This window comes from Oncorhynchus kisutch, linkage group LG18, assembly GCF_002021735.2.
Source record: "Oncorhynchus kisutch isolate 150728-3 linkage group LG18, Okis_V2, whole genome shotgun sequence".
NCBI classification, from domain to species: Eukaryota; Metazoa; Chordata; class Actinopteri; order Salmoniformes; family Salmonidae; genus Oncorhynchus; species Oncorhynchus kisutch.
The window spans coordinates 32,111,005-32,138,721 of record NC_034191.2 but is presented as its reverse complement, the minus strand read 5'-3'; the positions used below and the strand labels follow the sequence as shown (position 1 = coordinate 32,138,721).

Here is a 27,717-nt window from a genome sequence, read left to right as displayed (position 1 = left end):
CCATCATAAAATTACTAGCTGGCTAGTAGTATTACAGAAAAATAACAACAAATCTGAGGGGGCATACACACACACACACACACACACACACACACACACGCACACACACTTCTGTAGGTAGAAGCATAGTGTAACCACCAGGGGAGACTGGCCCAGCTAGCAAAGGAGGACACGGAGAGGGAGAAGAGAGAGAGGGAGGAGGTGCGGAACGACTCTGACATGATGGATAAGATGTTCGGCTTTCTGGGAACAACAAACTCCTTCCCTGGCCAGGAGGGAGCACCACCAGCTGGGTTCTAGGTGAGAAGGTCACCACCTGCTGGACAGACAGACAGACACTGCTACAGTTAACACAATCTGCTCTGGGCTACATTCAAATCGTTCACTGTGTGTCTGTGTGTGTGCATAAATGTGTGTGTTTGCGCGTACATGCATCTGTTTGTAGGACTTGGAGCGGGCCCAGAAGGAGCTTGAGGAGGAGGATTTAGACGCTATTCTTCCTCTCCCTGAGGATGAGGAGGATGACCTGTCAGAGTATACGTTTGCCAAATTCGCTGCCACCTATTTCCAGGGCAACACCACACACACCTATGGCCGACGGCCGCTCAAACAACCTCTGCTGTTCCATGACGACGAGGGCGACCACATGACCTCTCAACTCTGACCTCTAACCCCAGTAGACCATGGGGGTTTGTCAGACTGTCCTTTCAGGCAGACTCCTTCTACCCAACTGTACTTTTTATAATTACAGCAACAACACTGTTTAGAGTTGCAAAATTACAGTAACTTTTCCCTACTTTCCCCAGTTGTCCAGAAATCCTAACGCTGTTGGTTTCTCTCCCCCCAGGCGGTGTTGGCGGTGTGGATTACGGTGCTGAGGTTCATGGGAAATCTCCCGGAGCCCAAGTACCACACGCCATCACAGACGGCTAGGAGAAAATTCCTGTGATGACCAAGATTTACGAGACGTTGGGCAAAAAAACCTACAAGAGGGAACTACAGGCCCTGAAGGGGGAGGGAGAGGTGAGAGGAGGGGGGAGGGGAAGGAGAGAACTGCAGGCTATGCAGGTGGAGGGAGAGGTGAGAGGAGGGGGCGGGGAAAGAGAGAACTACAAGCCCTGAAGGGGGAGGGAGAGGTGAGAGGAGGGGTAGGGGAAAACGTGCTTCTACACCTGCATTGCTTGCTGTTTGGGGTTTTAGGCTGGGTTTCTGTACAGCACTTTGTGATATCAGCTGATGTACGAAGGGCTATATAAATACATTTGATTTGATTTGATTTGAAAGAGAGAACTACAGGCCCTGAAGGGGGAGGGAGAGGGGAGAGGAGGGCGGAGGGGAAAGAGAGAACTGCAGGCTCTGCAGGTGGAGGGAGAGGTGAGAGGAGGGGAGAGGGGAAAGAGAGAACTACAGGCTCTGCAGGGGGAGGGAGAGGTGAGAGGAGGGGGAGAGAAATAGAGAACTACAGGCTCTGCATGGGGAGGGAGAGGTGAGAGGAGGGGGAGGGGAAAGAAAGTGAACTACAGGCCCTGCAGGGGGAGGTGAGAGGAGGGGCAATAGAGAACTACAGGCTCTGCATGGGGAGGAAGGGGAGGGGAGGGGAGAGCGAGAATTGCAGGCCCTGCAGGGGGAGGGAAAGGTGAGAGGAGGGGGAGGGGAAAGACAGTGAACTACAGGCCCTGCAGGGGGAGAGGGAGGTGAGAGGAGTAAGGGAGAGAGAGAGAACTACAAGCCCTGTAGGGGGAAGGAGAGGTGAGAGGAGGGAGGGGAGAGAGAGAGAACTACAAGCCCTGTAGGGGGAAGGAGAGGTGAGAGGAGGGAGGGGAGAGAGAGAGAACTACAAGCCCTGTAGGGGGAAGGAGGGGTGAGAGGAGGGAGGGGAGAGAGAGAGAGAACTACAAGCCCTGTAGGGGGAAGGAGAGGTGAGAGGAGGGAGGGAGAGAGAGAGAACTACAAGCCCTGCAGGGGGAAGGAGAGGTGAGAGGAGGGAGGGGAGAGAGAGAACTACAAGCCCTGTAGGGGGAAGGAGAGGTGAGAGGAGGGAGGGGAGAGAGAGAGAACTACAAGCCTTGCAGGGGGAGGGGGGGGGGGTGAGAGGAGCAGGGGGAGGTCAGAGGAAATGTTTTGCTGTGCTCTGAGGGAAAATGTACTTACTAAGAATGTGATATGTGGTTGTCTCACCTAGCTATCTTAAGATGAATGCACTAACAGTAAGTCACTCTGAATAAGAGCATCTGCTAAATCATTAAAATAAGAAGAGGGGGGAAGTAATTGATAATAACACTTAGCTATAATCTCATTAGGTCAGTTGATAACTGAGTTGCACCCTCATGGTCTGATCCACCTGTAGAGTTGCTCTGGGTAGTACAGTACAGTCGTGCTTCCTCGAAGACGTTTCCTAGCTGATTTATAAACTGTGTCCTGCTGTAACCTCTCCCCTTAAGACCCCCCATTCAGACAGCAACAAGAAGAACAGTGTCCGACACAAACTAGTGTCCCTCACCCTGAAGAAGAAGTCCAAGATCACTGAGGAGGTAAGAGAGAGGAGGAGATTTTGGAGATTTAAGAATTCTAGAAATGATGACATTGCCCTTAGCGTCTGGGCACTTTGTCTACGTCCCAAATGGCACCCTATTCCCTACACTCTACTCCATGGTAAAAAGTGGCGCATTATATAGGGATAGGGTGCCATTTGGGACCCAGAGAGTATGTAGATCAGATATAATGTTGATGATGTGTTTTCTGACAGGTGGTGAAGCGCCTGAACGACGGAGAGATTAGTCTCCATGGCAACAGCATGCTGACACAGACAAACACACACATCCATTACCTCTCTTTTTCTCTCCTCTCCTCTTTCCACCTCTCTTCTTCTCCCCCCTCCCGCTGTCCTCCCACTCTCTCCTTCCCCGTCTCTCTGTCTCCCTCTCTCCTCATCTTTCTTCTCTCCCAGGCCACTAAGTCTAAGAAGCCCATCATGTTGCCAGTAACCTTTATGGACGGCACCACTAAGACGTTGTTGACAGACTCAGCTACTAACGCCATGGAGCTGTGTAACGCCCTGGCAGACAAAGATCAGCCTCAGAGATCGCTTTGGATTCTCTCTCTACATTGCCCTGTTTGACAAGGTAATACACACACAGACACACACACAGACACACACACACACATACACATGTGCAGTATTCCAGTATGAGCTATGTGTATGTGTGTGTCTACCTCAAGGTCTCCTCCCTAGGCAGTGGAAAGGACCAGGGTTCCCAGGAGCAGTATGCCCAGGAGCAGGGTGCCCAGGAGCAGGGTGCCCAGGAGCAGGGTGCCCAGGAGCAGTATGCCCAGGAGCAGGGTGCCCAGGAGCAGGGTGCCCAGGAGCAGGGTGCCCAGGAGCAGGGTGCCCAGGAGCAGGGTGCCCAGGAGCAGTATGCCAAGGACCAGGGTGCCCAGGAGCAGTATGCCAAGGACCAGGGTGCCCAGGAGCAGGGTGCCCAGGAGCAGGGTGCTCAGGAGCAGGGTGCCCAGGAGCAGTATGCCAAGGACCAGGGTGACCAGGAGCAGGGTTCCCAGGAGCAGGGTGCCAAGGACCAGGGTGCCAAGGAGAAGGGTGCCCAGGAGCAGTATGCCAAGGACCAGGGTGCCCAGGAGCAGGGTGCCCAGGAGCAGTATGCCAAGGAGCAGGGTGCCCAGGAGCAGTATGCCAAGGAGCAGGGTGCCAAGGAGAAGGGTGCCCAGGAGCAGGGTGCCCAGGAGCAGTATGCCAAGGACCAGGGTGCCCAGGAGCAGTATGCCAAGGAGCAGGGTGCCAAGGAGAAGGGTGCCCAGGAACAAGGTGCCCAGGAGCAGTATGCCCAGGAGCAGGGTGCCCAGGAGCAGGGTGCCCAGGAGCAGTATGCCAAGGACCAGGGTGCCCAGGAGCAGTATGCCAAGGACCAGGGTGCCCAGGAGCAGTATGCCAAGGAGCAGGGTGCCCAGGAGCAGTATGCCAAGGAGCAGGGTGCCCAGGAGCAGGGTGCCCAGGAGCAGGGTGCCCAGGAGCAGGGTGCCCAGGAGCAGGGTGCTCAGGAGCAGGGTGCCCAGGAGCAGTATGCCAAGGACCAGGGTGACCAGGAGCAGGGTCCCCAGGAGCAGGGTGCCCAGGAGCAGGGTGCCCAGGAGCAGGGTGCCAAGGAGAAGGGTGCCCAGGAGCAGTATGCCAAGGACCAGGGTGCCCAGGAGCAGGGTGCCCAGGAGCAGTATGCCAAGGAGCAGGGTGCCCAGGAGCAGTATGCCAAGGAGCAGGGTGCCAAGGAGAAGGGTGCCCAGGAGCAGGGTGCCCAGGAGCAGTATGCCAAGGACCAGGGTGCCCAGGAGCAGTATGCCAAGGACCAGGGTGCCAAGGAGAAGGGTGCCCAGGAGCAGGGTGCCCAGGAGCAGTATGCCAAGGACCAGGGTGCCCAGGAGCAGTATGCCAAGGACCAGGGTGCCCAGGAGCAGTATGCCAAGGACCAGGGTGCCCAGGAGCAGTATGCCCAGGAGCAGGGTGCCCAGGAGCAGGGTTCCCAGGAGCAGGGTGCCCAGGAGCAGGGTGCCCAGGAGCAGGGTTCCCAGGAGCAGGGTGCCCAGGAGCAGGGTGCCCAAGAGCAGGGTGCACAGGAGCAGGTTGCCCAGGACCAGGGTGCCTAGGAGCAGGTTGCCCAGGAGAGGAACGCCCCCTGGAGATTGTTCTACAGGAAGGAGATATTCACGCCCTGGCACAACCCTGCAGACGACGCTGTGGCCACCAACCTCATCTACCAACAGACTGTTCTACAGGAAGGAGATATTCACGCCCTGGCACAACCCTGCTGACGATGCTGTGGCCACCAACTTCATCTACCAACAGACTGTACGAGGGTTCACGTTTGGAGAGTACCGCTGTGACAGGGTGAGTTTTATACTTACACCAAATTACCTCTCAGTTACAAGGTGGCACTGTTGTTATGGTTCTCTGAGCCTGATAGGAACAAACTCTCTTCTTGCTCTTTTCCAGGATGAGATGACTGTGTTGACTATGGGTCAGACCCTAACTTCTCTGTCTCTGTTTCTGTCTCTCTCTGTCACTCAATTCAATTCAATTCAAATGCCTTCATTGGCATGATTAACATATGTTTACATTGTCAAAGCAAATGGAATAGACAATAAACAAAAGGGTAAATAAACAAGGTAAACATCTCTCTCTCTCTCTCTGTCAATACGACAACTTGGCAGAGTTATCCAATCCGCAGTACTTGGTTGACTATGGTTCTGACCCTAACTCTAACCTCTCCCCCTCTCTCTTTCAATTCAATTCAAGGGGCTTTATTGGCATGGGAAACATGTGTTAACATTGCCAAAACAAGTGAGGTAGATAATATACAAAAGTGAAATAAACAATAGAAATTAACAGTAGACATTACACATACAGAAGTTTCAAAACAATAAAGACATTACAAATGTCATATTATGTATATATACAGTGTTGTAACAATGTACAAATGGTTAAAGGACACAAGATAAAATAAATAAGCATAAATATGGGTTGTATTTACAATGGTGTTTGTTCTCCACTGGTTGCCCTTTTCTTGTCACATGTCACAATCCTGCTGCTGTGATGGCACACTGTGGAATTTCACCCAATTTCAACTTTCACACTCTCTCTCTCTCCAGGATGACCTAGCAGAGTTAGCCAGTCAACATTATTATGTGGACTACGGTTCTGAGATCCTGACAGAGCGTCTGCTGAGCCTGATCCCATCCTACATCCCCGACCGAGAGGTCAGCTCCCCCCGGAGCGTGGAGAAATGGGCCCACGTCATCATGGCTGCCCACAAAAAGGTACTGCTGGCTGGGGAATGGTTGGCCAGGCTCCCTTCTAGGGACTGGCTCTCTCTGGATGTCACTGGTTCTGATGTTTTATCTAGTAAACTACCAAACCTTTAAGAAGAAGGTTTTACTTTCAGTTATTTTGATTGTAATATGTGATTGTCTTACCTAGTTTTTAAAAAATACACTGATTGTAAGTCCCTAAGGATGTGTCCCTAATGGCACTTAATTTCCTACATAGGGCAGTACTTTTGACCAGAGCCATATGGAACCTGGTCAAAGGTAGTGCACTATATAGGGAATAGGAGGCCATTTGCAGGTACCTGCTGTAATGTACCTGATGTAATGTACCTGCTATAATGCACCTGCTGTAATGTACCTGCTGTAATGTACCTGCTGTAATGTACCTGCTGTAATGTACCTGCTGTAATGTACCTACTGTACCTGCTGTAATGTACCTACTGTACCTGCTGTAATGTACCTGCTGTAATGTACCTTCTGTACCTGATGTAATGTACCTGCTATAATGTACCTGGTGTACATTCTGTACCTGCTGTAATGTACCTGCTGTAATGTACCTACTGTACCCGCTGTACCTGCCGTAATGTACCTGCTGTAATGTACCTACTGTACCCACTGTACCTGCCATACCTGCTGTAATGTACCTGCTGTAATGTACCTGCTATAACTGCTGTACCTGCTGTAAAGTACCTGCTGTACCTGCTGTAACGTACCTGCTGTACCAGATGTAATGTACCCGCTGTACCTGCTGTAATGTACCTGCTGTAATGTACCTGCTGTACCTGCTGTAACGTACCTGCTGTACCAGATGTAATGTACCTGCTGTAATGTACCTGCTGTAATGTACCTGATGTGCCTGCTGTAATGTACCTGATGTGCCTGCTGTAATGTACCCACTGTAATGTACCTGCTGTAATGTACCTGCTGTACCTGCTGTAATGTACCTGCTGTAATGTACCTGCTGTAATGTACCTACCTTCATTAATACCCTTCAGTCAGTCTGTTTGGTGCTGGACCTCGTCATATCTCGGAGGAATCGTTCTTAACTTGCGGAGGTTGTTCCTGTAAACTTGGTATACATGTGATCTAGACTTAGTTTCCTCACTCCTCACAAAGTGTGCACTTGCACCAGTCATGGATTTACAAGCATTGGATTGGTGTACTCATTCTCTGTAGGGAGTTTCCACCATTGTTAAACCCATGACAGGGAGTGTGAAAGTGCACACTTTGGGAGAAGGACAGATAATCGGGACACAGCCCTAGTCACGTGTCCATACTCTGATTCCACCCCTCTCTCCACCATACAGGTCCAAGTCAGCCTAAGAATGATGTCATTGTGGACAGGGGTCTACTTTATAGACGAACAGGAGCAGGTGCTGCTAGAACTCTCTTTCCCAGAGATCACTGCAGTCTCCAGCAGCAGGTAAGGCATGATGGGATTTGGAGTCCATCCTAACACTGTTGCCCTCTCGACCATAAACATAACAGCAACTCTCTGTTTCTTTTTCTTAGGTTTTCTGTTATTTTCTTATATCCTCTTTTCTCCTGAGCTACTAATTTCAAGAAGCCTATTTACTATGTTGCCTGTAATAATAATACCTTTAATTTGTAGAGTTAGTTAGCCATCCTCCTTACTTGGGCTAGCTACTCTGTTTTGTTGGTGGCCACCTCAACCCCCAATGGTTAGCTGACCTGTTAGGGAATAAATATGTGCTCGATCTTTCGAGCTAACGACTGTATTCCTGTCTCTCTCTCTCTCTCTCTTCTTCTGAGACTTCTTGCTAGCTACACCGCACAGCGCATGAGCAATTTTTTGAGCATTTTTTCTTCCTCTGTGTGTCAATAGAGGTGGCAAGCTGCAGGGGCAGAGTTTTACGTTGGTGACCATGAAGGGCGATGAGTTTACATTCACATCGACCAACTCTGAGGACATCAGAGACCTTGTGGTAACGTTCCTAGAGGGCCTGAGGAACCGGTCCAAGTACGTGGTGGCTCTGCAGGACAACACCAACGCTGGTGAGTAGAGTACACACACAAACACATAAACATAAACACACACCCCCACAAACTGTACCTTTTCCCCTCCAGTTGGGGAGTCTACGTTCCTGTCGTTTCAAAGGGGAGACCTGATCCTATTGGACCAGGAGACGGGTCAGCAGGTCATGACCTCAGGCTGGGCCCACGGGGTCAATGAACGGACCAATCAGAAAGAAGATTTCCCTGCTGACGCCGTCTACGTCCTGCCGACTGTTACCAGACCTCAGGCTGACGTAGTGGTAAGACATACACACACACAGCCTTTGCATGATCCTCAATCCTCTCTCTCTAGGCGTCGGTTACCATAACACCAGACCAGCGACAGGAGACGGTCCGTTTGTCTCAGCTGGTTCTCCCGGAAACTGGAGAGGAGAGGGTTAAACCTTACACACTGGAAGAGTTCAGCTATGACCACTTCAGGTAGACATGCACGCACGCACGTATGCATTTATTAATTTTTTCAACCTTTATTTAACTAGGCAAGTCAGTTCAGAACAAATTCTTATTTGCAATGACAGCCTAGGAAAAGTGGGTTAACTGCCTTGTTTAGGGGCAGTGTGGCGGGCCAGGCGCATGCACGTTGACTTCGGTCGCCAGGTTAAGTGAGCAGTGTGTCAACACTGTGTTTCGGAGGATGCATGGCTCTCGACCTTCGCCTCTCCCGAGTCTACGGCAGTTGCAGCAATGGGACAAACTGTAACTACCAATTGGATATCACGAAAAAGGGGTAAAAAGTACCAAAAAAACAACAACAAAAAAGCTGCATTGTAGATTAGAACCCTCAGACTCAGATTGAATCTTGGCTGAGGTGTCTGTTTTTATAAAAACAATAAAGATGATTGGATGAGGACAGTGGCCGATGTCTTTTTTTCAACTGGAGTAACAGAAGTAGCGTTATACTTTGGACATGGAATCAAATGGGTTAATCAATGAATACAACCAACTCAATCCTTTAAAGATTTTTAATATCAGGTAATACCATTTACAGTCAGAAAATAGTAACATAACATAGAGAAGGCTCATATACATTAAAACAAAACGGTCGTCCTGTTATACAGAAAACAACCAGAAATACTATGTACCCTTTTGCTATTTAACAACAATTACATTCGGAGTGTTTGATACCTTTGAATCATTGTTGGGACCAAATATAGGTTTCGATTCCTGATAGCATGGTATTTGTATAGCCTAGCGGTCTCTAATGCAAGCAAGGCGGAGTGCAATTCCACCAATGGCAGAAGATCATTATTTTACTCTCTGGTCATCAGGATATCAACTGCTCTGTTGTTAGTTGGTTTACTGTGAACATACAGATTGTCAACATGTATTTTCTGTCATGGAGAGTTTTAGAATGGCTTGTGAGAATGTATTGGGACAGTTCTAGAATGCCCTGGGATAGTTCTAGAATGTCTTGGGAGGGTTCCAGAATCTCTTGGAGAGTTCTAGAATGCTTCAGATAATAACAAAAGTTTTGTAGAAGCCCATAAAATCTCTCTCTTCTCCTCTGTATGGCTAGCCAGTGGCTTGTGGACATTGTGTCTCCTATGGCACGTAGATATCCTGTCTCCTGCTCAACATTGTCCACAGAGCCTTTACCAACCAACCTGGCCTGTGGACATTGTGTCTCCTATGGCACGTAGATCTCCTGTCTCCTGCTCAACATTGTCCACAGAGCCATTACCAACCAACCAACCCACAGACTAACACCTGAAACCAGCAACTTTCCACACAACACCTGAAAGTCATACACAGCTTCTACAACCTCAAAATAAACAATTAAGATTTAGGAGTAGATCTCATGATAGATAGATATGTGTGTTAGCAGAAGCAGATGCTGTATTCACTGCCATGCTAAAACCCTAGGCTATTGCTTGGTCATACATTCAAATATACATAGCAACTCCTGATCATTAAAACCTTATCAAACTAAAACCACAGTACAGTCAGTGTTCACCTGCATCCACTCACTCACACAGAAAATATAGACCCTATTTAATACATTGAATACATTCCTCTAATGCAGCTGATGTCTTAACAGTTATGAGAATAAAAACAACAAACTGAACAAAATATATAAACACAACATGCAACAATTTCAAAGATTTTACTGAGTTACAGTTCATATAAGGAAATCATTCAAGTGAAATTAATGAATTAGGGCCTAATCTATGGATTTCATATGACTGTGCAGGGGTGCAACCATGGGTGGACCTTGGATGGCATAGGCCCACCCACTTGGTAGCCAGGCCCAGTCAATCAGAATTAGTTGTTACAGACAAATACTTCTCACCACCCCTCACTCCAAACCCATCTCATATGATCTCGCCGGTGAAGAAGCCAGATGTGGAGATCCTGGGCTGACGTGGTTTCACGGGGTCTGCGGTTGTGAGGCCGCAGACCACGTGCGTTTATGGTAGAAAAATGTACATTACATTTTCTGGTGAACATTCCTGCAGTCAGCATGCCAATTGCACGCTCCCTCAAAACTTGAGACATATGTGGCATTGTGTTGTGTGACAAAACTGCACCTTTTAAAGTGGCCTTTTATTGTCCGCAGCACAAGGTGCACCTCAAGAAGCTGTTAAATCAGCTTCTTGATATGCCACACCTGTCAGGTGGATGGATTATCTTGGTAAGTGAGGAAATGCTCACTAACAGGGATGAAATAAGCTTTTTGTGCATATAGAACATTTCAGGGATTTTTTATTTCAGCTCATGAAATATGGGACTAACACTTTACATGTTGCGTTTATATTTTTTGTTCAGTGTATATTTCATATTTCAGCAATTCAGTTCTGCAGTTCCAGTGGTCACCAGAGGGGGTGTGAATGAGCTGGTCAAGTGAGGACAAAGGAACAACAGTCTTAATCAGGATTATCAAAATACTGGCTTATCTTTCACATTACATCAGCCTCTTCCTCTTTTTACACATTTAGTTCATCCTCTTCTCTTGTTTTCCTTCCCATTTCCCTATGCTCATTCTTGTGCGGTCACACTTTGTGTGTGCGTGACTGGGTGAGTGTCTGTGTGCATGTGTGTTACTCCTCTGTGATGGTGTGGAGGGTACTGGGAGTCCGTAGTTCAGTTCGGACATTCCCACTGGAGATGGACCAGACGTCGCTGAGCTCTGCTGGGCAAAGGTTAAGGGTTAGAGGTCAGGGGTGTGGTAGTTGGAGTTCAGGTGAGGGGTTGGTGCAGGGTTCATGTGTGGGTTGAAGTCCAAAGATTTGGGGTTTGGGAATGGTTCATGAGTTGAGTTCATGGGTTGAGGTCCAGAGGGAGAGAGATGAGGGCTCTAGTAGGAGACTCTGAGTGGAAGGGATTCCATCGACCCCACCCTGACTCCACAGGATCTGAGGCACAGACGGAACACAGAATAATGTATGGTTCACCGGTATTCCGAGTAAAAGCTCAAATCATCCCCGAGGAGCACGGATGTACACTAAGTTAAAAATGCACTGACATACTGCCTCTGATGAAACAGGCTTTTTAATGTTATGTGTCCAATAAACTAGAGGGTTAGAACACCACTGGCATTGAGCAGAGATACTTTCAGAATTTGAATTGAATGTAAGAAACTACCAGCTATTCCAGCTCATAGACTGTACAGTTTATGCAAGAGATTAAAATGTTGTTGCGCCTGTGTGTTCCACACAAGTAGAAGATTAGTCCAGTGGGAGAGGGCCATAGTGATGTACAGTATGACATTGTTGATGTCCTTACCAGTCCTGAACTTGCTATAAGGCCCGGTCTCGTGTGTCTGTCGACTGCCTGACCAGAATTGTAGGCCTCGCTCACGCCACCTGTAGGACAGAGAGAGACACACACACACACACACACACACACTTTCACCTTACAGACAGACCTTTATCTAACTAACCCATTATATTTTGTAATCGCCTCAGTCACACACTTTTGAAATGTATGCAGAAACATGTAAACTCACCAGTGGAATATGAAGACACAGACTATAAGAACAGCAGAGACCAGGTCAGTCAGAATCCATATCACACTATACTGCTCTGGAGTCTGTAGGGAAACACGTGAAGACATTAGTGTGTGTGTGTTTATCACCATATGGAGAAGCGATGTGTGTGTGAGTCTCACCACAAGGAGCAGCGGTGTGTGTGTGTGTGTCTCACCACAAGGAGCAGGGGTGTGTGTGTGTGTCTCACCACAAGGAGCAGGGGTGTGTGTGTGAGTCTCACCACAAGGGGCAGCGGTGTGTGTGTGTGTCTCACCACAAGGAGCAGCGGTGTGTGTGTGTGTCTCACCACAAGGAGCAGCGGTGTGTGTGTGAGTCTCACAGCAAGGGGCAGCGGTGTGTGTGTGTGAGTCTCACAGCAAGGGGCAGCGGGGTGTGTGTGTGTGTCTCCCCACAAGGAGCAGCGGTGTGTGTGTCTCACCACAAGGAGCAGCGGTGTGTGTGTGTGTCTCACCACAAGGAGCAGCGGTGTGTGTATATCTCTCAGCAGCATGTTGTTGGTGGTAACAGAGGATGCTCCACTGCACCAGGCCAGAGAGTAGAGCCACGGCTGGTTCACTACATACAGGTTCACACTGATGTTCACCGACCTGTACTTACTGAAACACAAAACCCACATACATACATAGTGTGTGAGCAGAGAGAAATTTTCTAGTACATCATGTGTGTGTGGGTGTGTACCTGACGTGTTGCAGAGACATGGTGCTGTAATGCAGGTTGAGGGTAGTGATGTGGTTGTCCTGTAGTTCCTGAATAGAGGCAGTCTGTCCGGCTGTCTGTTGCAGCTCTGGATCCACCTGCTGTATCTCCCATCTCTGATCTGATGGCAGCCACAGCACCTACACACACACACACACACACACACACACACACACACACACACACACACACACACACACACACACACACACACACACACACACACACACACACACTATTAAAAAAGGCTGCACCTTATAAGAGCAGGGAGACACCATTGAATGGCAGCAGGCCATTCTAACATGGTCCTTTGAGTCAAAGGTAGGAACTACCACGGTGACCCCCCCATCCACACACATGCCTGGCTGGAGTTGATGCGTGTGTGTATGAGGTCCAGGGTGATGTTGAGGTAGTTGTCTCTGTAAGGGTGTCCAGGAGGAGGTTGTCTCAGGTCAAACAGCACTGTCCTGCCCGCCCGATTCGCTACGTCCAGAACTTCATCCAGGGAGGGAACCATCTGATTGGCAGCTAGCTCTCGCTGCTCTGGTGACAGAGAGAACACCGTGCCAAACGGATCCCACTGGGAAGGGGGTGGAGAGAGAGAGAGGGTGATGGTTAAAAGAGGTCTTTAATACAGTTACTAACTAACCCATGGTGCTAAAGTCAGCTACTGTGTGTGCGTGTCCTTACAGAGAGGAACCAGGCCCCAGCGTTGAGCTGCTGTACATCAGACCAGGTGAACAGGGCAGCAGGTGTGTGTGTTCTGTTAGGAAACACCTCCTCTACGTTAGTGGTCCTCTGCAGGGTGAGGTCATGCATCACAAACGGAACGCCATCAGCACTAGGAGAGAGGGAGGGGAGAGAGGGGGGAGATTATTGTCCTGGCGTTCACATGTTCAAGACAAACATGTGGCAGGTCTCAGGTGAAGCTACCCTAGGTCTGCTAGCTATAGTCCTGCTACCAGGCCTGGGCTCAAATACTATTTGAAATCTTTAAAATACTTTGAGCTTTTGCTTTAGCCTGCCTGGAGTGCCTGATGGGCCAAGTTTGCAGTTTTGCAACTATTCTATTGGTTCCATTACACCAGGCAAACTCCATTACACCCTGGCCCCTTCTCTTTTTCTCAAGCCCAGCTAAAGTATCTGATATTATTAGAAATAGTATTTGAACCCAGGGCTGCATGCTACATGCTAATGCTAAAAGACACATAGGCTAGCAGGCCTGGACAGGAGTATTAACCGCTAACTGGATTAGCTAGGATGCAATCACATTAACTGGGAGGAGTGGAAGGATGCTAACGCTAATGTCTGATCTCTAGGATTATTACAAGGCGAGCCAGGGCAGGACAGGGCAGGACATGGGTCAAGGCTAGCCAGGACACAGGGCTATTACATGGATCAGAAGGGGACAGACAGACAAGACAGTCAAGACAAGATAGACAGACAAACGGACAAACAATCCAAGACAGACAGAATGACAGTGTGGTGTGTACCTTATAGTGACGTCAGTCTCAAACCCGTCCACTCCAGCCTCCACTGCACTCTCAAAAGACATTAGAGTATTCTCTGGGGCAAGCTGTTAGAGGTCAGACATGCACGAGAACAAACACACACACACACACACACACACACACACACACACACACACACACACACACACACACACACACACACACACACACACACACACACACACACACACAAAGGCATTAACAACACAGTGCCAAGTACATTTTCCAGTGTCAGACTTTATTTTAATCAGGAACTCTCTCTAACTGACTCTCTAACGTAACATGAGGCCAGAGCCTCTGTGTTCAAAGTTATGTGACTGGATTTACCTGTATATTGTATGTCGTAGTATTGATAGATAGTGATGTTATTGATATATATTTATAATATTGATAATGATGTTATTGAAAGCTCGTGATAATATTGATAATGAAGTTATTGATAGATAGTGATAATATTGATATTGAAGTTATTAATAGATAGTTATAATAGTGATAATGATGTTATTGATAGATATAATATTGATAATGAAGTTATTGATAGATAGGGATCGTGTTGATAATCATGTTGTGCCATGGTTGTACCATGGGAGCTTCTCTGTGTCATCTTACTGTTTACTGCAAGTGGTACTACTGATATATAGGGATAATATTGATAATGTATGATAGCTGCTCTGGGTGCTACTGAATCATTGAGTAGTATGAAGCTGTGATGATAGATGTATGATAGGTTGGTCCTACCATGGGAGCTCCTCTGTGTCCGAGGAGTGTTGGTTTTGGCCCCAGGGTTCCAGCTTCTCTGATGCAGGGAGAATACATGGCCAGAGGAACCAGGTACAGACTGAACAATGCACTCATGTACACACCCAACAGACACACTTGATGCACTTGAGAGAGAGAGAGAGAATATATTTCAAAACAACCTCATACTGGAACAAGTCTAGCAGATCCAGTGTTCTAATTCCAGAGTTATACAAGTCTTAATGATGAAATCAGAGCTTAAAGGGGAAATCTGTGATTTCTAGATCCATATATTTTTTATCCATTGATTGCTTGAAGTGAAATGCCTCATGAATTTATAAACACTTGGTCTATGAATGTAATGAGAGTGGTTACATTTCTCCAGCCCCATCCTTTAGATGTTTACCAAAATAGGTGGCGGGTAGGTGCTTTGTTATTGTGTGAACTGCAGATTGCCCCTTTAATCAGACTACTGTACACCTGACAGGGCTCTAGGTGTGTGTGTGTGTGTCATTATCCTCCACAAAGAGGCCAGACATGAGTCAGCTAGTGCACCTACAGCTTCACGTCACCACGACGACTCAGAACAGTGACCATGGAGATGACAGAGAAACAAGAGAGAACGAGAGGTGGAAGGACAAAGAGACAGAGAGAGGGTGAAGGACAGTGTGCGTGTACGCCAGTGTCTATGCAGGCTTTAATAACTCTGAAAAGTTCCCACTCAGTCTCAGTCAATAGAGGTTGCCTTCCTCTGCTCAGACGTTGCATACATCAATCAATGGTTGGATGCCACATCATTGACTGTGCAGTTGGGCACTAGGTTGCTATAACATACTGTACATGTAGATGTGATTAGCTGATACGTACAATACCTGTCCAGGCTTTGAAACACGACCAGAGCCTGGACTTATTTTACAGCAGCCAAACGGAGCACTTACCTCTCTTGTTCATACGAAAAAAGTGCAGCGCAATTGGCCAGGACAGGAGAGTCATCAATAAAACCCCGCCTACCTGAAGAAAGGGGGCTGTGACCTAGCCAATCAGGAGGGGGATAGAGAAAGGGAGGGAGAGAAAGGTTCATATCACAATGCAGACAACTGAACATACACATTTCACATTGTTGCTTTGCGTTGCTTGATGTGATTGGTCTGTGACAGCTAGACTGGCCAACCTGCAGGGAGAGGAGAAGGGTCTTCCACTCTTTACTCCACACCTCAGAGAGAACAGCCGTGGCACTGACAGAGAACGCCATGGTCACCACGATCCCCATCTAACACAGAAAAATAACAAAGGACTAATCAACATGGGTCATCCTGATCTGTCTGTGCTGCTTCACAGAGGTTGAATGTGTGCTGTACTACATGGATGATAGGAGATACCTTGTGACTCCAGTGAAGGTACAACCTCTGTCCCTCAGACAGTAAACACACTGCTAGTACCTGCAATACAACAACAGAGAGATGTAGATTAACAGAGCAGCAGTAGTACTGTTGTATAGTAATGTAGTAGTACTGAAGAGAGAAGGGGTAGTACAGGTTTATAGTAATGTAGTAGTACTGAAGAGAGCAGCAGTAGTACTGTTGTATAGTAATGTAGTAGTACTGAAGAGAGAAGGGGTAGTACAGGTTTATAGTAATGTAGTAGTACTGAAGAGAGCAGCAGTAGTACAGTTGTATAGTAATGTAGTAGTATTGAAGAGAGCAGGAGTAGTACTGTTGTATAGTAATGTAGTAGCACTGAAGAGAGCAGCAGTAGTACAGTTGTATAGTAATGTAGTAGAACTGAAGACAGCATCAGTAGTAGTATAGTGATAGTACTATAGTTGTCACTAGCAACAGCAATAGTATAGTAGTAATAATATTATAGTAATAGTAGTAATATAAGTATAGTAGTATTACTAGTTCTCACCAGTAGCAGAGAGATGTAGGTTAAATGAGCAGCAGTAGTAGTATAGTAGTAGTAATAGTACAGTAATATCAGTAGTATAAGTATGGCAGTATTTATAGTAGTAGTAGTACTAGTTCTTACCAGCAGCAGAGAGATGTAGGTGAACAGAGCAGCAGCAACAACCAGCAGCACCAGAGACCAGGGGAACCAGAATCCCAGAGTCTCAAATTTAAACCTGCAATGCAAACATATAAACTCAATCCAAATAACTTCCCAGATATTTCCCATGCTTGTTCAGTGAACGATAAACAATTAACGAACATGCACCTGTGGAGCGGCCGTTAAGACACTAACAGCTTACAGGCGGTAGGTAATTAAGGTCACAGTTATGAAAACGTAGGACACTAAAGAGGCCTTTCTACTGACTCTGAAAAACACTAAAAGAAAGATTCCCAGGGTCCCTGCTCATCTGCGTGAACGTGCCTTAGGCATGCTGCAAGGAGGCATGAGGACTGCAGACGTGGCCAGGGCAATAAATTGCAATGTCCGTACTGTTAGACGCCTGATCGTCCTCGCAGTGGCAGACCACGTGTAACAACACCTGCACAGGATCAGTACATCCGGACATCACACCTGTAGGACAGGTACAGGATGGCAACAACTGCCAGAGTTACACCAGGAACGCACAATCCCTCCATCAGTGCTCACACTGTCCACAATAGGCTGAGAGAGGCTGGACTGAGGGATTGTAGGCCTGCTGTAAGGCAGGTCCTCACCAGACATCACCGGCAACAACGTCGCCTATGGGCAAAAACCCACTGTCGCTGGACCAGACAGGACTGGCAAAAATTGCTCTTCACTGACGAGTCGTGGTTTTGTCTCACATGGGGTGATGGTCGGATTTGCGTTTATCGTTGAAGGAATGAGCGTTACACCGAGGACTGTACTCTGGAGCGGGATCGATTTGGAGGTGGAGGGTCCGTCATGGTCTGGGGCGGTGTGTCACAGCATCATCAAACTGATCTTGTTGTTGTTGTTGCAGGCAATCTCAACATTGTGCGTTACAGGGAAGACATCCTCCTCCCTCATGTGGTACCCTTCCTGCAGGCTCATCCTGGCATGACCCTCCAGCATGACAATGCCACCAGTCATACTGCTCATTCTGTGCGTGATTTCCTGCAAGACAGGAATGTCAGTGTTCTGCTATGGCCAGCGAAGAGCTCGGATCTCAATTCCATTGAGCACGTCTGTGACCTGTTGCATCGGAGGGTGAGGGCTAGAGCCATTCCCCCCAGAAATGTCCAGGAACTTGCAGGTGCCTTGGTGGAAGAGTGAGGTAACATCTCACAGCAAGAACTGGCAAATCTGGTGAGGAGGAGATGCACTGCAGTACTTAATGCAGCTGGTGGCCACACCAGATACTGACTGTTACTTTTGATTTTGAACCCCCCTTTGTTCAGGGACACATGTATTCCATTTCGGTTAGTCACATGTCTGTGGAACTTGTTCAGTTTATGTCTCAGTTTGTGTGTGTGTGTGTGTGTGTGTGTGTGTGTGTGTGTGTGTGTGTGTGTGTGTGTGTGTGTGGTGTGTTTGTGTGTCGTGCGCTGGTGTATGTATGTGTGTGTGTGACCCACCAGTCAAAGTCATTGTAATCGTTGTGAGCTTGGCTCCAGAAGTAGAGGAACAGAGAGGAGAGGAGGAAGGTCAGGACCAGGAAAACCACGCTCCCACACTCCACCTGGAGGAGAGAGAGAAGGAAGGTCAGGACCAGGAAAACCACGCTCCCACACTCCACCTGGAGGAGAGAGAGGAGGAAGATCAGGACCAGGAAAACCACATTCCCACACTCCACCTGGAGGAGAGAGAGGAGGAAGGTCAGGACCAGGAAAACCACGCTCCCACACTCCACCTGGAGGAGAGAGAGGAGGAAGGTCAGGACCAGGAAAACCACGCTCCCACACTCCACCTGGAGGAGAGAGAGGAGGAAGGTCAGGACCAGGAAAACCACGCTTCCACACTCCACCTGGAGGAGAGAGAGGAGGAAGGTCAGGACCAGGAAAACCACGCTCCCACACTCCACCTGGAGGAGAGAGAGATGAGGGTGAGGGAGGGTGAGGGAGGGTGGAGGGAGGGAGGGAAGGAGAGGGAGGGGAGTTGAGGGAGAGAGGGGGGTGTCAGAAAGAGTGAGAGTGAGAGCGAGGGAGTCAGAGAAAGAGTGTAATTTGTCCTGTAAAGACATAGTTCAGTAAAATGACAAACACACTGCAGTATGTCAGCAGAGAGAGAATGATTGACATTGGGAAAAGATGATGATGATGATGATGTAAATATGCTAGCTAGCTAGTTAGCTAAGCTGTCAAAACAAAATAGTTGTTACTTGATTTGAGTTTGTTCTGCTGCTAACATCTGCCTCTTACTAACAAGCAGTCGAATTGCTCCATTTCCCGCCTGGCGCACAGTGGTCACTGCATGCAAGTCAGACAGGAGCGCGCTCTAAGAGTGGGAAGGCAGGGAAGGAGGTATTTTCTCAGATTCAAGAGTTTATGAAATTAGCTATTTTGATGTTACAATTCAAATTTCAACAACAGAACGAAAAAGTAGGCTACATCCACATGTAGACTGCAAGGACACTTTTTCATGAGAGGACACTGGTTGAGCCCTATCTGTGCACGTGTCTGAGTCTGAGTCTGTGTGTGTGTGTGTGTGTGTGTGTGTGTGTGTGTGTGTGTGTGTGTGTGTGTGTGTGTGTGTGTGTGTGTGTGTGTGTGTTTGTTTGTGTGTGTGTGTGTGTGTGTGTGTGTGTGTGTGTGTGTGTGTGTGTGTGTGTGTGTGTGTGTGTGTGTGTGTGTGTGTGTGTGTGTGTGTGTGTGTGTGTGTGTGTGTGTGTGTGTGTGTGTGTGTGTGTGTGTGTGTGTGTGTGTGTGTGTGTGTGTGTGTGTGTGTGTGTGTGTGTGTGTGTGTGTGTGTGTGTGTGTGTGTGTGTGTGTGTGTGTGTGTGCGTGCGAGCGAGATTCTGTGTGTGTATAGCCTACCCTGCTGCAGCAGCTCTCCCCGGGCTGTGACTTGGCCCTCTGGTAGCGTCTCCATTGACAGCCGTATAGACCAGCCAGACATGACACAAACGGCTGGTGCTCATACCTAGATAAAAGCACAATAATACTACTATATAATGCAATATACAAGAATATACTACAATAATACTATAATATAATGCAATATACAAGAATATACTACTATAATATAATGCAATATACAAGAATATACTACAATAATACTATAATATCACCTGAGAACAACACACTATAATTCTATAACAATACTATTATACCTGTTCACGACAGGTTATACTATAGTACTGTATCATCTATCATTTAGAATGGAATCTTCTACACAAGACAACACACACACTAGTAGTTTACCTCTGCAGCAGCTGCCGCCGCACCACCTTTAGCTTCCCCAGCTTCAGACTGGACACAGACCCTCACCCACAGCCTCAGCCACAGCCCCTCATCCCAGAGAGAGAAGGAAAGGAGGGGGGAGAGAGGGGAAGAGAGACAGAAAGGAAGGGAAGGAGAGAGAGACAGAAAGGAAGGGAAGGAGAGACAGACAGACAGAACAGGAAAGATAGAATGGTTCTTTCTTTGGTCCCAGTAGTTTATTTGGTATTGGAGGAGAGCTGGAGAGCTGGAGAGCTGGAGAGCTGGAGAGCTGGAGAGCTGGAGAGCTGGAGAGCTGGAGAGAGAGAGAGAGAGAGAGAGAGAGAGAGAGAGAGAGAGAGAGAGAGAGAGAGAGAGAGAGAGAGAGAGAGAGAGAGAGAGAGAGAGAGAGAGAGAGAGAGAGAGAGAGAGAGAGAGAGAGAGAGAGAGAGAGAGAGAGAGAGAGAGAGAGAGAGAGAGAGAGAGAGAGAGAGAGAGAGAGAGAGAGAGAGAGAGAGGAGAGAGAGAGAGAGAGAGAGAGAGAGAGAGAGAGAGAGAGAGAGAGAGAGAGAGAGAGAGAGAGAGAGAGAGAGAGAGAGAGAGAGAGAGAGAGAGAGAGAGAGAGAGAGAGAGAGAGAGAGAGAGAGAGAGAGAGAGAGAGGAGCTTAAAGGGGCCATATTTCTACATCAATTTTTGGACTTGAAAAGGTATGATATTTAACAATTTATTTCTTGAAGAATTTATAAATGCCTTATGAGTTTAATTCAACTGTTGTACCCCTAGGGCTAGATTCAATCCAATTTCCCCTTTCAGCTATGAACCTTTTCAAGGCTACGTATCCGCGTTCACAGTACAAGCTGCATATGCTGAATCAACTGGAAATGAATTACCTTTAAATGTCAATAGCTATCACGATCTCCCCATGGTCCGATTTGAATCTAGGCCCTACTGTATCTTTGGACACATCCAAAATGGCCTCCCTTCTCCAGGCCTGAGCTCCATCCATCAACACTGAGCTGCATCCAGCTCCTTTTTAAACACTAACATACTGTATCTAGTCTACTTAAAACCAGGTCACCGAACAAACATCTACAGCACTCTACACTGTCTCCACTGATCTAATATTCCACCTACGGCACTCTACACTGTCTCCACTGATCTAATATTCCATCTACAGCACTCTACACTGTCTCCACTGATCTAATATTCCATCTACAGCACTCTACACTGTCTCCACTGATCTAATATTCCATCTACAGCACTCTACACTGTCTCCACTGATCTAATATTCCACCTACGGCACTCTACACTGTCTCCACTGATCTAACACCCCTTCTACAGCACTCTACACTGTCTCCACTGATCTAATATTCCATCTACAGCACTCTACACTGTCTCCACTGATCTAATATTCCACCTACAGTACTTTACACTGTCTCCACTGATCTAATATTCCATCTACAGCACTCTACACTGTCTCCACTGATCTAACACCCCATCTACAGCACTCTACACTGTCTCCACTGATCTAACACCCCATCTCCAGCACTCTACACTGTCTCCACTGATCTAACACCCCATCTACAGCACTCTACACTGTCTCCACTGATCTAATATTCCATCTCCAGCACTCTACACTGTCTCCACTGATCTAACACCCCTTCTACAGCACTCTACACTGTCTCCACTGATCTAATATTCCACCTACAGCTCTCTACACTGTCTCCACTGATCTAACACCCCATCTACAGCACTCTACACTGTCTCCACTGATCTAATATTCCATCTACAGCACTCTATACTGTCTCCACTGACCTAACACCCCATCTACAGCACTCTGCACTGTCTCCACTGATCTAACACCCCATCTACAGCACTCTACACTGTCTCCACTGATCTAACACCCCATCTACAGCACTCTACACTGTCTCCACTGATCTAACACCCCTTCTACAGCACTATACACTGTCTCCGCTGATCTAACACTCCATCCTGTACACTGACCTAAGACCTGAAGGTAGTTAGAGAGAGAGGGGTGGGGGAAGGAGGAAGGGAGAGAGGGAGTACTCGTCTTCCAGTTAGAGTGGATAGGATAGAAGATATTAAGACTAGGGAAAGAGATGAGGGTAAATATAGGAGAGCTGAAGGTCTACCACCTATCAGACAAACAATCAACCAATCAGGTAGGCTACCCAAACAGGTCTCCCCCACAGAACACAAACTATCTACCTTCTTCACTCTATTTGTTTTCATTTTGGACATTTAGCTTAAAGTTAGTTGATTCAAATATAGCTTACGAAAGTTCTATCAGGAAGGCTGCACTGAAATCTTCTTTAACTGCATCCAGTTAGCATAACATCATCCACTGCTGTTTCCTATTCTACGGGCATTCCTGGGAATGAATACAAACATATCATCAGCATAGCGACTGGTTTCTTCTCTTCTTTCCTACTAGCCACGTGTGGAATATCATTCACCTATTAACCTTACAGCCTATAAGCACAGCACCATAATGAACATTCCTCATGCTTGCTGTTTAACCTATTGGCTCTCTCTTGCAATTATTACCTTCCTCTCTCTCAACCAATGGGCCTAAATCTTGGGATGTTTTGTATGTCAATTTACCCATGTTCTCTCACTTGCAGGGGGGGGGGGGGGTTCGATGCCAGTAGTTACGCGTAGGGCTACCTGCCATCACATCATCTGGCTCCGAGGATCTTCCCTCGAAGACGAGGCCAATCCCCAAACTATTTAATCAAATGTCTTATTGCATTTCATCTTTGTTGGTCTTTAAGCCTGTACTTGTGGAGGAAATGATTTAATTACCTACTATGTTGTTTAATTACACATACTATGCTGTTACTTGTCCATTGTTATATTGTTATATTATATAGTATTTTGCTGATACAGGCTTGTCTTGTGTGACTTACTCTTAAGTCTGGGTGTGCATATAAGAGCTGTTTAGGTGCGACTGCAGTATGTGACATCTTGTTTTCACAATCTACAGGAATTTAGATATGTGGAAACATGCAGGAATTAACAGACACTGGTGGCAAATTCAGCTATCTTAATCTGCACAGACAAGCTAAATCAGCTTTTACACACCATGTTCCCTCCCTGTTTCCACCCATCTGCTAAACTGCCACATAGACAAAACAAGTTGTACTTTTTCTATTAAAGGAGAGAGACAACGCTGTTCGTTGGGCTTTCCTAACGATGCACTGTTGAGTGGTTGTTATTGATTGCTTCATTTTTGCAAATCTTATAATAAAGTTGTTTTGAAGAATACAGTCTCTCTCCTTTTGGTTAGAATTACCACAACATATTCGATTGAACTAAGTTAAACACATCTATATAGGATTAAAAAGGCCTACCTCATCTGTACTGTAACACTAACCCACATCTGAACCACCATTAATCCAGGTTAATCGCATGCACTGATCATATCTCTTTCACAGGACAGACCTACTCCCGTACAGCATGTCTTTAAAACCTTTTAGGGATAGCCCTGTTTTTTTCCCATTTTCGCCTAAAATGACATACCCAAATCTAACTGCCTGTAGCTCAGGCCCTGAAGCAAGGATATGCATATTCTTGGTACCATTTGAAAGTAAACACTTTGAAGTTTGTGGAAATGTGACTTGAATGTAGGAGAATATAACACAATAAAGAAATATAACACAAAAGAAAATATCAACAGTTTTTTTCCCCCACCACCATTTTTGAAATGCAACAGAAAAGTCCCACGTCTGTAATTCCGATGGTGTCCACAAGACAACCACAGTGTATGTGCAAAGTTTCAGACGGATAACTTGAAGTATGAGCGAAACACGTGACATTTAGTATGAAGTCACCCAGGTACATTTAGGCAAATCGTGAAGGTGCCATACCGGGTCAATGGATTAATGCTCTCTATGGTAAAAATAAATAAAAAGATTTGATGTAAAAAGAGACAGTGACTAAGCTGATCTGAGGTCCAGGTAAAGATTAGATTGAGGTTTATTGTCCTACAAGAGGAAATTCTTACAGCTCACTTCATTACACACACAAACCCCGTAGACACACAGCAGGAAACAAACAGCAACAAACAGTCAGACATACTGTATATGGTAGGATGGGCTGGTGTTGTACCAGCAGCTATAGGATGCAAGGTCAATAAAACCCTGGGAGAACTGGACCAACAAAACCACTAACCCAGAAAGGACAGAGAGAGCGAGAAAAGAGATATGAAGGAAGATGTGATGTTTTGCTCATCATCTGCATGGATACAGTGGATGATGTTTCGATGTTTGTATTAATGTATCATTAATGCCAGTTGACTAGTAGAAGTAGAATGATTCTGTACTTTGTAGAGTAGCCTAAACCGTAGAATTAGACTGAGTAGAACAGACATGGAACCCCTGACCTTGTCAATGACTGGTAAACTCATACACTCACAATGCCTGACGTTGAAAGGGGATTCCCGTTCTACCCATTCTTATTGTTATATGGCCTACTATACACCATCTGCCCTGTACAGTAGGCTTAACAATGACCTTAGGCAAGGGCTACAGACAGTATGTGTGTGTCTATAAATAAACGGTGTTAAACTTAACAGTGACTCTCTGTTGTCTCCGTTGTTCATTCATTCTCTCCCAGCATCACCCCATAATCATCACCAGCTATACACCAGCACCAATAGGCCTCCCATCCAAGCTGAGCACCAATACACCAGGCACCGATACAAATCTTCAACCCAATACACCACCCCCATCCCAGAATCAGTTGACCTACCCCAGCACCAAGACCTATCACAGCACCAATGCAATATCTAACCTAATACAGCAACCAGGCTATTCGTGGACAGAGGGAGGGACGAGAGAGAGCGCGAGAGAGATATATGTAGGCTATGCTATGTACCCACATATTCCCGGGCTGTCACATACCCAACAGAATCAAAAAAGAGCGGACCCTGAAACAAACAGACCGTTAGATAGATCTGGTAAATCTAGAAATCTCCCGGTCAATTTAACGGTCTGGTCATTCCCTCCGTGTGTCGGTCACTCCGGAGACAATGACGGCTCTACACAGCAGCAGACGCAATCTATCAATCTTCATTCAATCAACTGTTATGATCAGTGTTCAATGGTCAACCTACAGCCTATTCATGAATACTAACAAATAGTCAGTCATCGTTTTATTTATCTATTTGTAGAATAGCCCAGTAAACTACTGTTTTACCGTGACAGTGTTGCAGTGGGTTGTCTCTAGCGCAAGAGAGGATGATCTGCCTTTAAATATATGGGACTCGTTAACTAATAATAAAACAAGAAACAACAATAATCCTATTACCCACCAGGCAACAATATATTCCAGACTTACCGGACGGTGATTATAACAGCTACTCGTCCGTTGTTATTATGTTATTATTTTATCTGTCTGTTTATCCGTTTAGGGAAAAAAAGCACGCGATCTGTGTTGCCGCAGCCTCCTGCAGTCTGGTGGTGGTATAATAACAGCCGCGTCTGTCTCGCTCCAGAGAAAGAACCTTAGCACGAGAGAGAGAGAGAGAGAGGGAGAGGGAGAGAGAGAGAGAGAGAGAGAGAGGGAGAGGGAGAGGGAGAGAGAGAGAGAGAGAGAGAGAGAGAGGAGAGAGAGAGAGAGAGAGACGGCCACTCCCACCTGTTGCTAACAGCACATGCATCTATAATTACACAGTAAGGAATAATGATCCAAATAGGCTGAAACTATTACGCTCGTTCTTTGGCAGCGAATGAAAAGGTTGTTGTTTGAAGCTCAGACTAGAGGGATGCAACATAACGGATTTAACCACACCGATTTTAAAGTGTTATAGTCTAGTTTATCATTATTTAGTAGCCTAGGCTAAAGTGTGTGGGTGCACCTCTAATCTTGGGCAGTGAAGCTCTTTGTAATCTGTAACACATTCATGTAATGACAATAGTACATGGGTGATGGAGAAGGCCAGAGGGGTTAAACCTCTGGCTTTTTCATCCAATGGATTTTGAGTAGGAGGCAATGAGTGAGGATGCAAGGAGTATGCAATTGAGATTCTCCCAGAGATCGAGGAATAGACAGAGACAGATAAACGAGGCAGTGAGAGGGGAAAAAAGGGATAGAAATAAAGAGCTGGTGGGTTGCGACACAGACGCACACATACCCTTTGTCTAGCCAGGCAGATTAAGACTGTGGCAACAGTAATTACCAGTTGAATCAGTGTCTTGAGTCTTATTTCCCATTCAGATAAGAACCCCACCCAGAGGAGGAGAAACACTTAAAATAACACTATATAAACAGACCTAACCAGGGGTACACCCAACAGACCTAACCAGGGGTACACCCAACAGACCTAACCAGGGGTACACCCAACAGACCTAACCAGGGGTACACCCAACAGACCTAACCAGGGGTACACCCAACAGACCTAACCAGGGGTACACCCAACAGACCTAACCAGGGGTACACCCAACAGACCGAGACAGACAGACTCTCTCCATAATAGAGCTTTGTCTCGGTCAAAATAAGACTTTTATAAGCATCATAATTATGTCTATAATACACAGGAAGAGAAGACTTCAATAACTATCGCCACCCTTATCTGAACTGGTCTGAACCAGTTCAACACTGTCTATCCCAGTTCTAAACCGGTCTAACTTCAGGTGGACTATAGTATTCTGGGGAACTGAAAAGATTTGAAGGTTGTCTAGCCTCTTCTCACAGCCGCAGGAGCGTGCAGAGCAATAGAGGAGCGTGCAGAGCACCTGAGGAGCGTGCAGAGCACCAGAGGAGCGTGCAGAGCACCAGAGGAGCGAGCAGAGCACCAGAGGAGCGAGCAGAGCACCAGAGGAGCGAGCAGAGCACCAGAGGAGCGTGCAGAGCACCAGAGGAGCGTGTAGAGCACCAGAGGAGCGTATAGAGCACTAGAGGAGCACTAGAGGAGCGTGTAGAGCACCAGAGGAGCGAGCAGAGCACCAGAGGAGCGTGTAGAGCACCAGAGGAGCGTGTAGAGCACCAGAGGAGCGTATAGAGCACTAGAGGAGCACTAGAGGAGCGTGTAGAGCTCTAGAGGAGCGTGTAGAGCACTAGAGGAGCGTGTAGAGCACTAGAGGAGCGTATAGAGCACTAGAGGAGCGTGTAGAGCACTAGAGGAGCGTGTAGAGCACTAGAGGAGCGTGCAGAGCACTAGAGGAGCGTGTAGAGCACCAGAGGAGTGTGTAGAGCACTAGAGGAGTGTATAGAGCACTAGAGGAGCGTGCAGAGCAGTAGAGGAGCGTGTAGAGCACTAGAGGAGCGTGTAGAGCTCTAGAGGAGCGTGTAGAGCACTAGAGGAGCATGTAGAGCACTAGAGGAGCGTGCAGAGCACTAGAGGAGCGTGTAGAGCACCAGAAGAGTGTGTAGAGCTCTAGAGGAGCATGTAGAGCACTAGAGGAGCGTGTAGAGCACTAGAGGAGCGTGCAGAGCACTAGAGAAATGTGCAGAGCACTAGAGGAGCGTGTAGAGTACTAGAGGAGCGTGTAGAGTACTAGAGGAGCGTGTAGAGTACTAGAGGAGCGTGTAGAGTACTAGAGGAGCGTGCAGAGCACTAGAGGAGCGTGTAGAGTACTAGAGGAG

General features: G+C 47.1%; 1 protein-coding gene and 1 pseudogene across 1 annotated transcript; one reads left to right on the top strand and one right to left on the bottom strand.

The window, feature by feature from the left end:
- The window catches only part of LOC109909412 (unconventional myosin-VIIa-like), a 12,773-nt pseudogene extending 4,391 nt beyond the window's left edge, over positions 1-8,382 (top strand).
- Positions 8,383-8,817: 435 nt separating this feature from the next.
- LOC109909413 (glycerophosphodiester phosphodiesterase domain-containing protein 5-like) lies at positions 8,818-22,980 on the bottom strand. The gene is made up of 17 exons (XM_031795280.1): positions 22,973-22,980; positions 20,112-20,159; positions 19,725-19,830; positions 18,327-18,430; positions 16,831-16,924; positions 16,182-16,241; positions 15,974-16,072; positions 15,741-15,834; positions 14,803-14,948; positions 14,047-14,129; positions 13,244-13,394; positions 12,915-13,133; positions 12,536-12,693; positions 12,309-12,453; positions 11,816-11,898; positions 11,593-11,672; positions 8,818-11,222 (listed from the first exon to the last, which is right to left on the bottom strand). Exons 1-17 carry the CDS (start codon positions 22,978-22,980, stop codon positions 11,128-11,130), a joined length of 1,773 nt encoding a protein of 590 aa, XP_031651140.1. The 3' UTR covers positions 8,818-11,127.
- Positions 22,981-27,717: the final 4,737 nt, after the last annotated feature.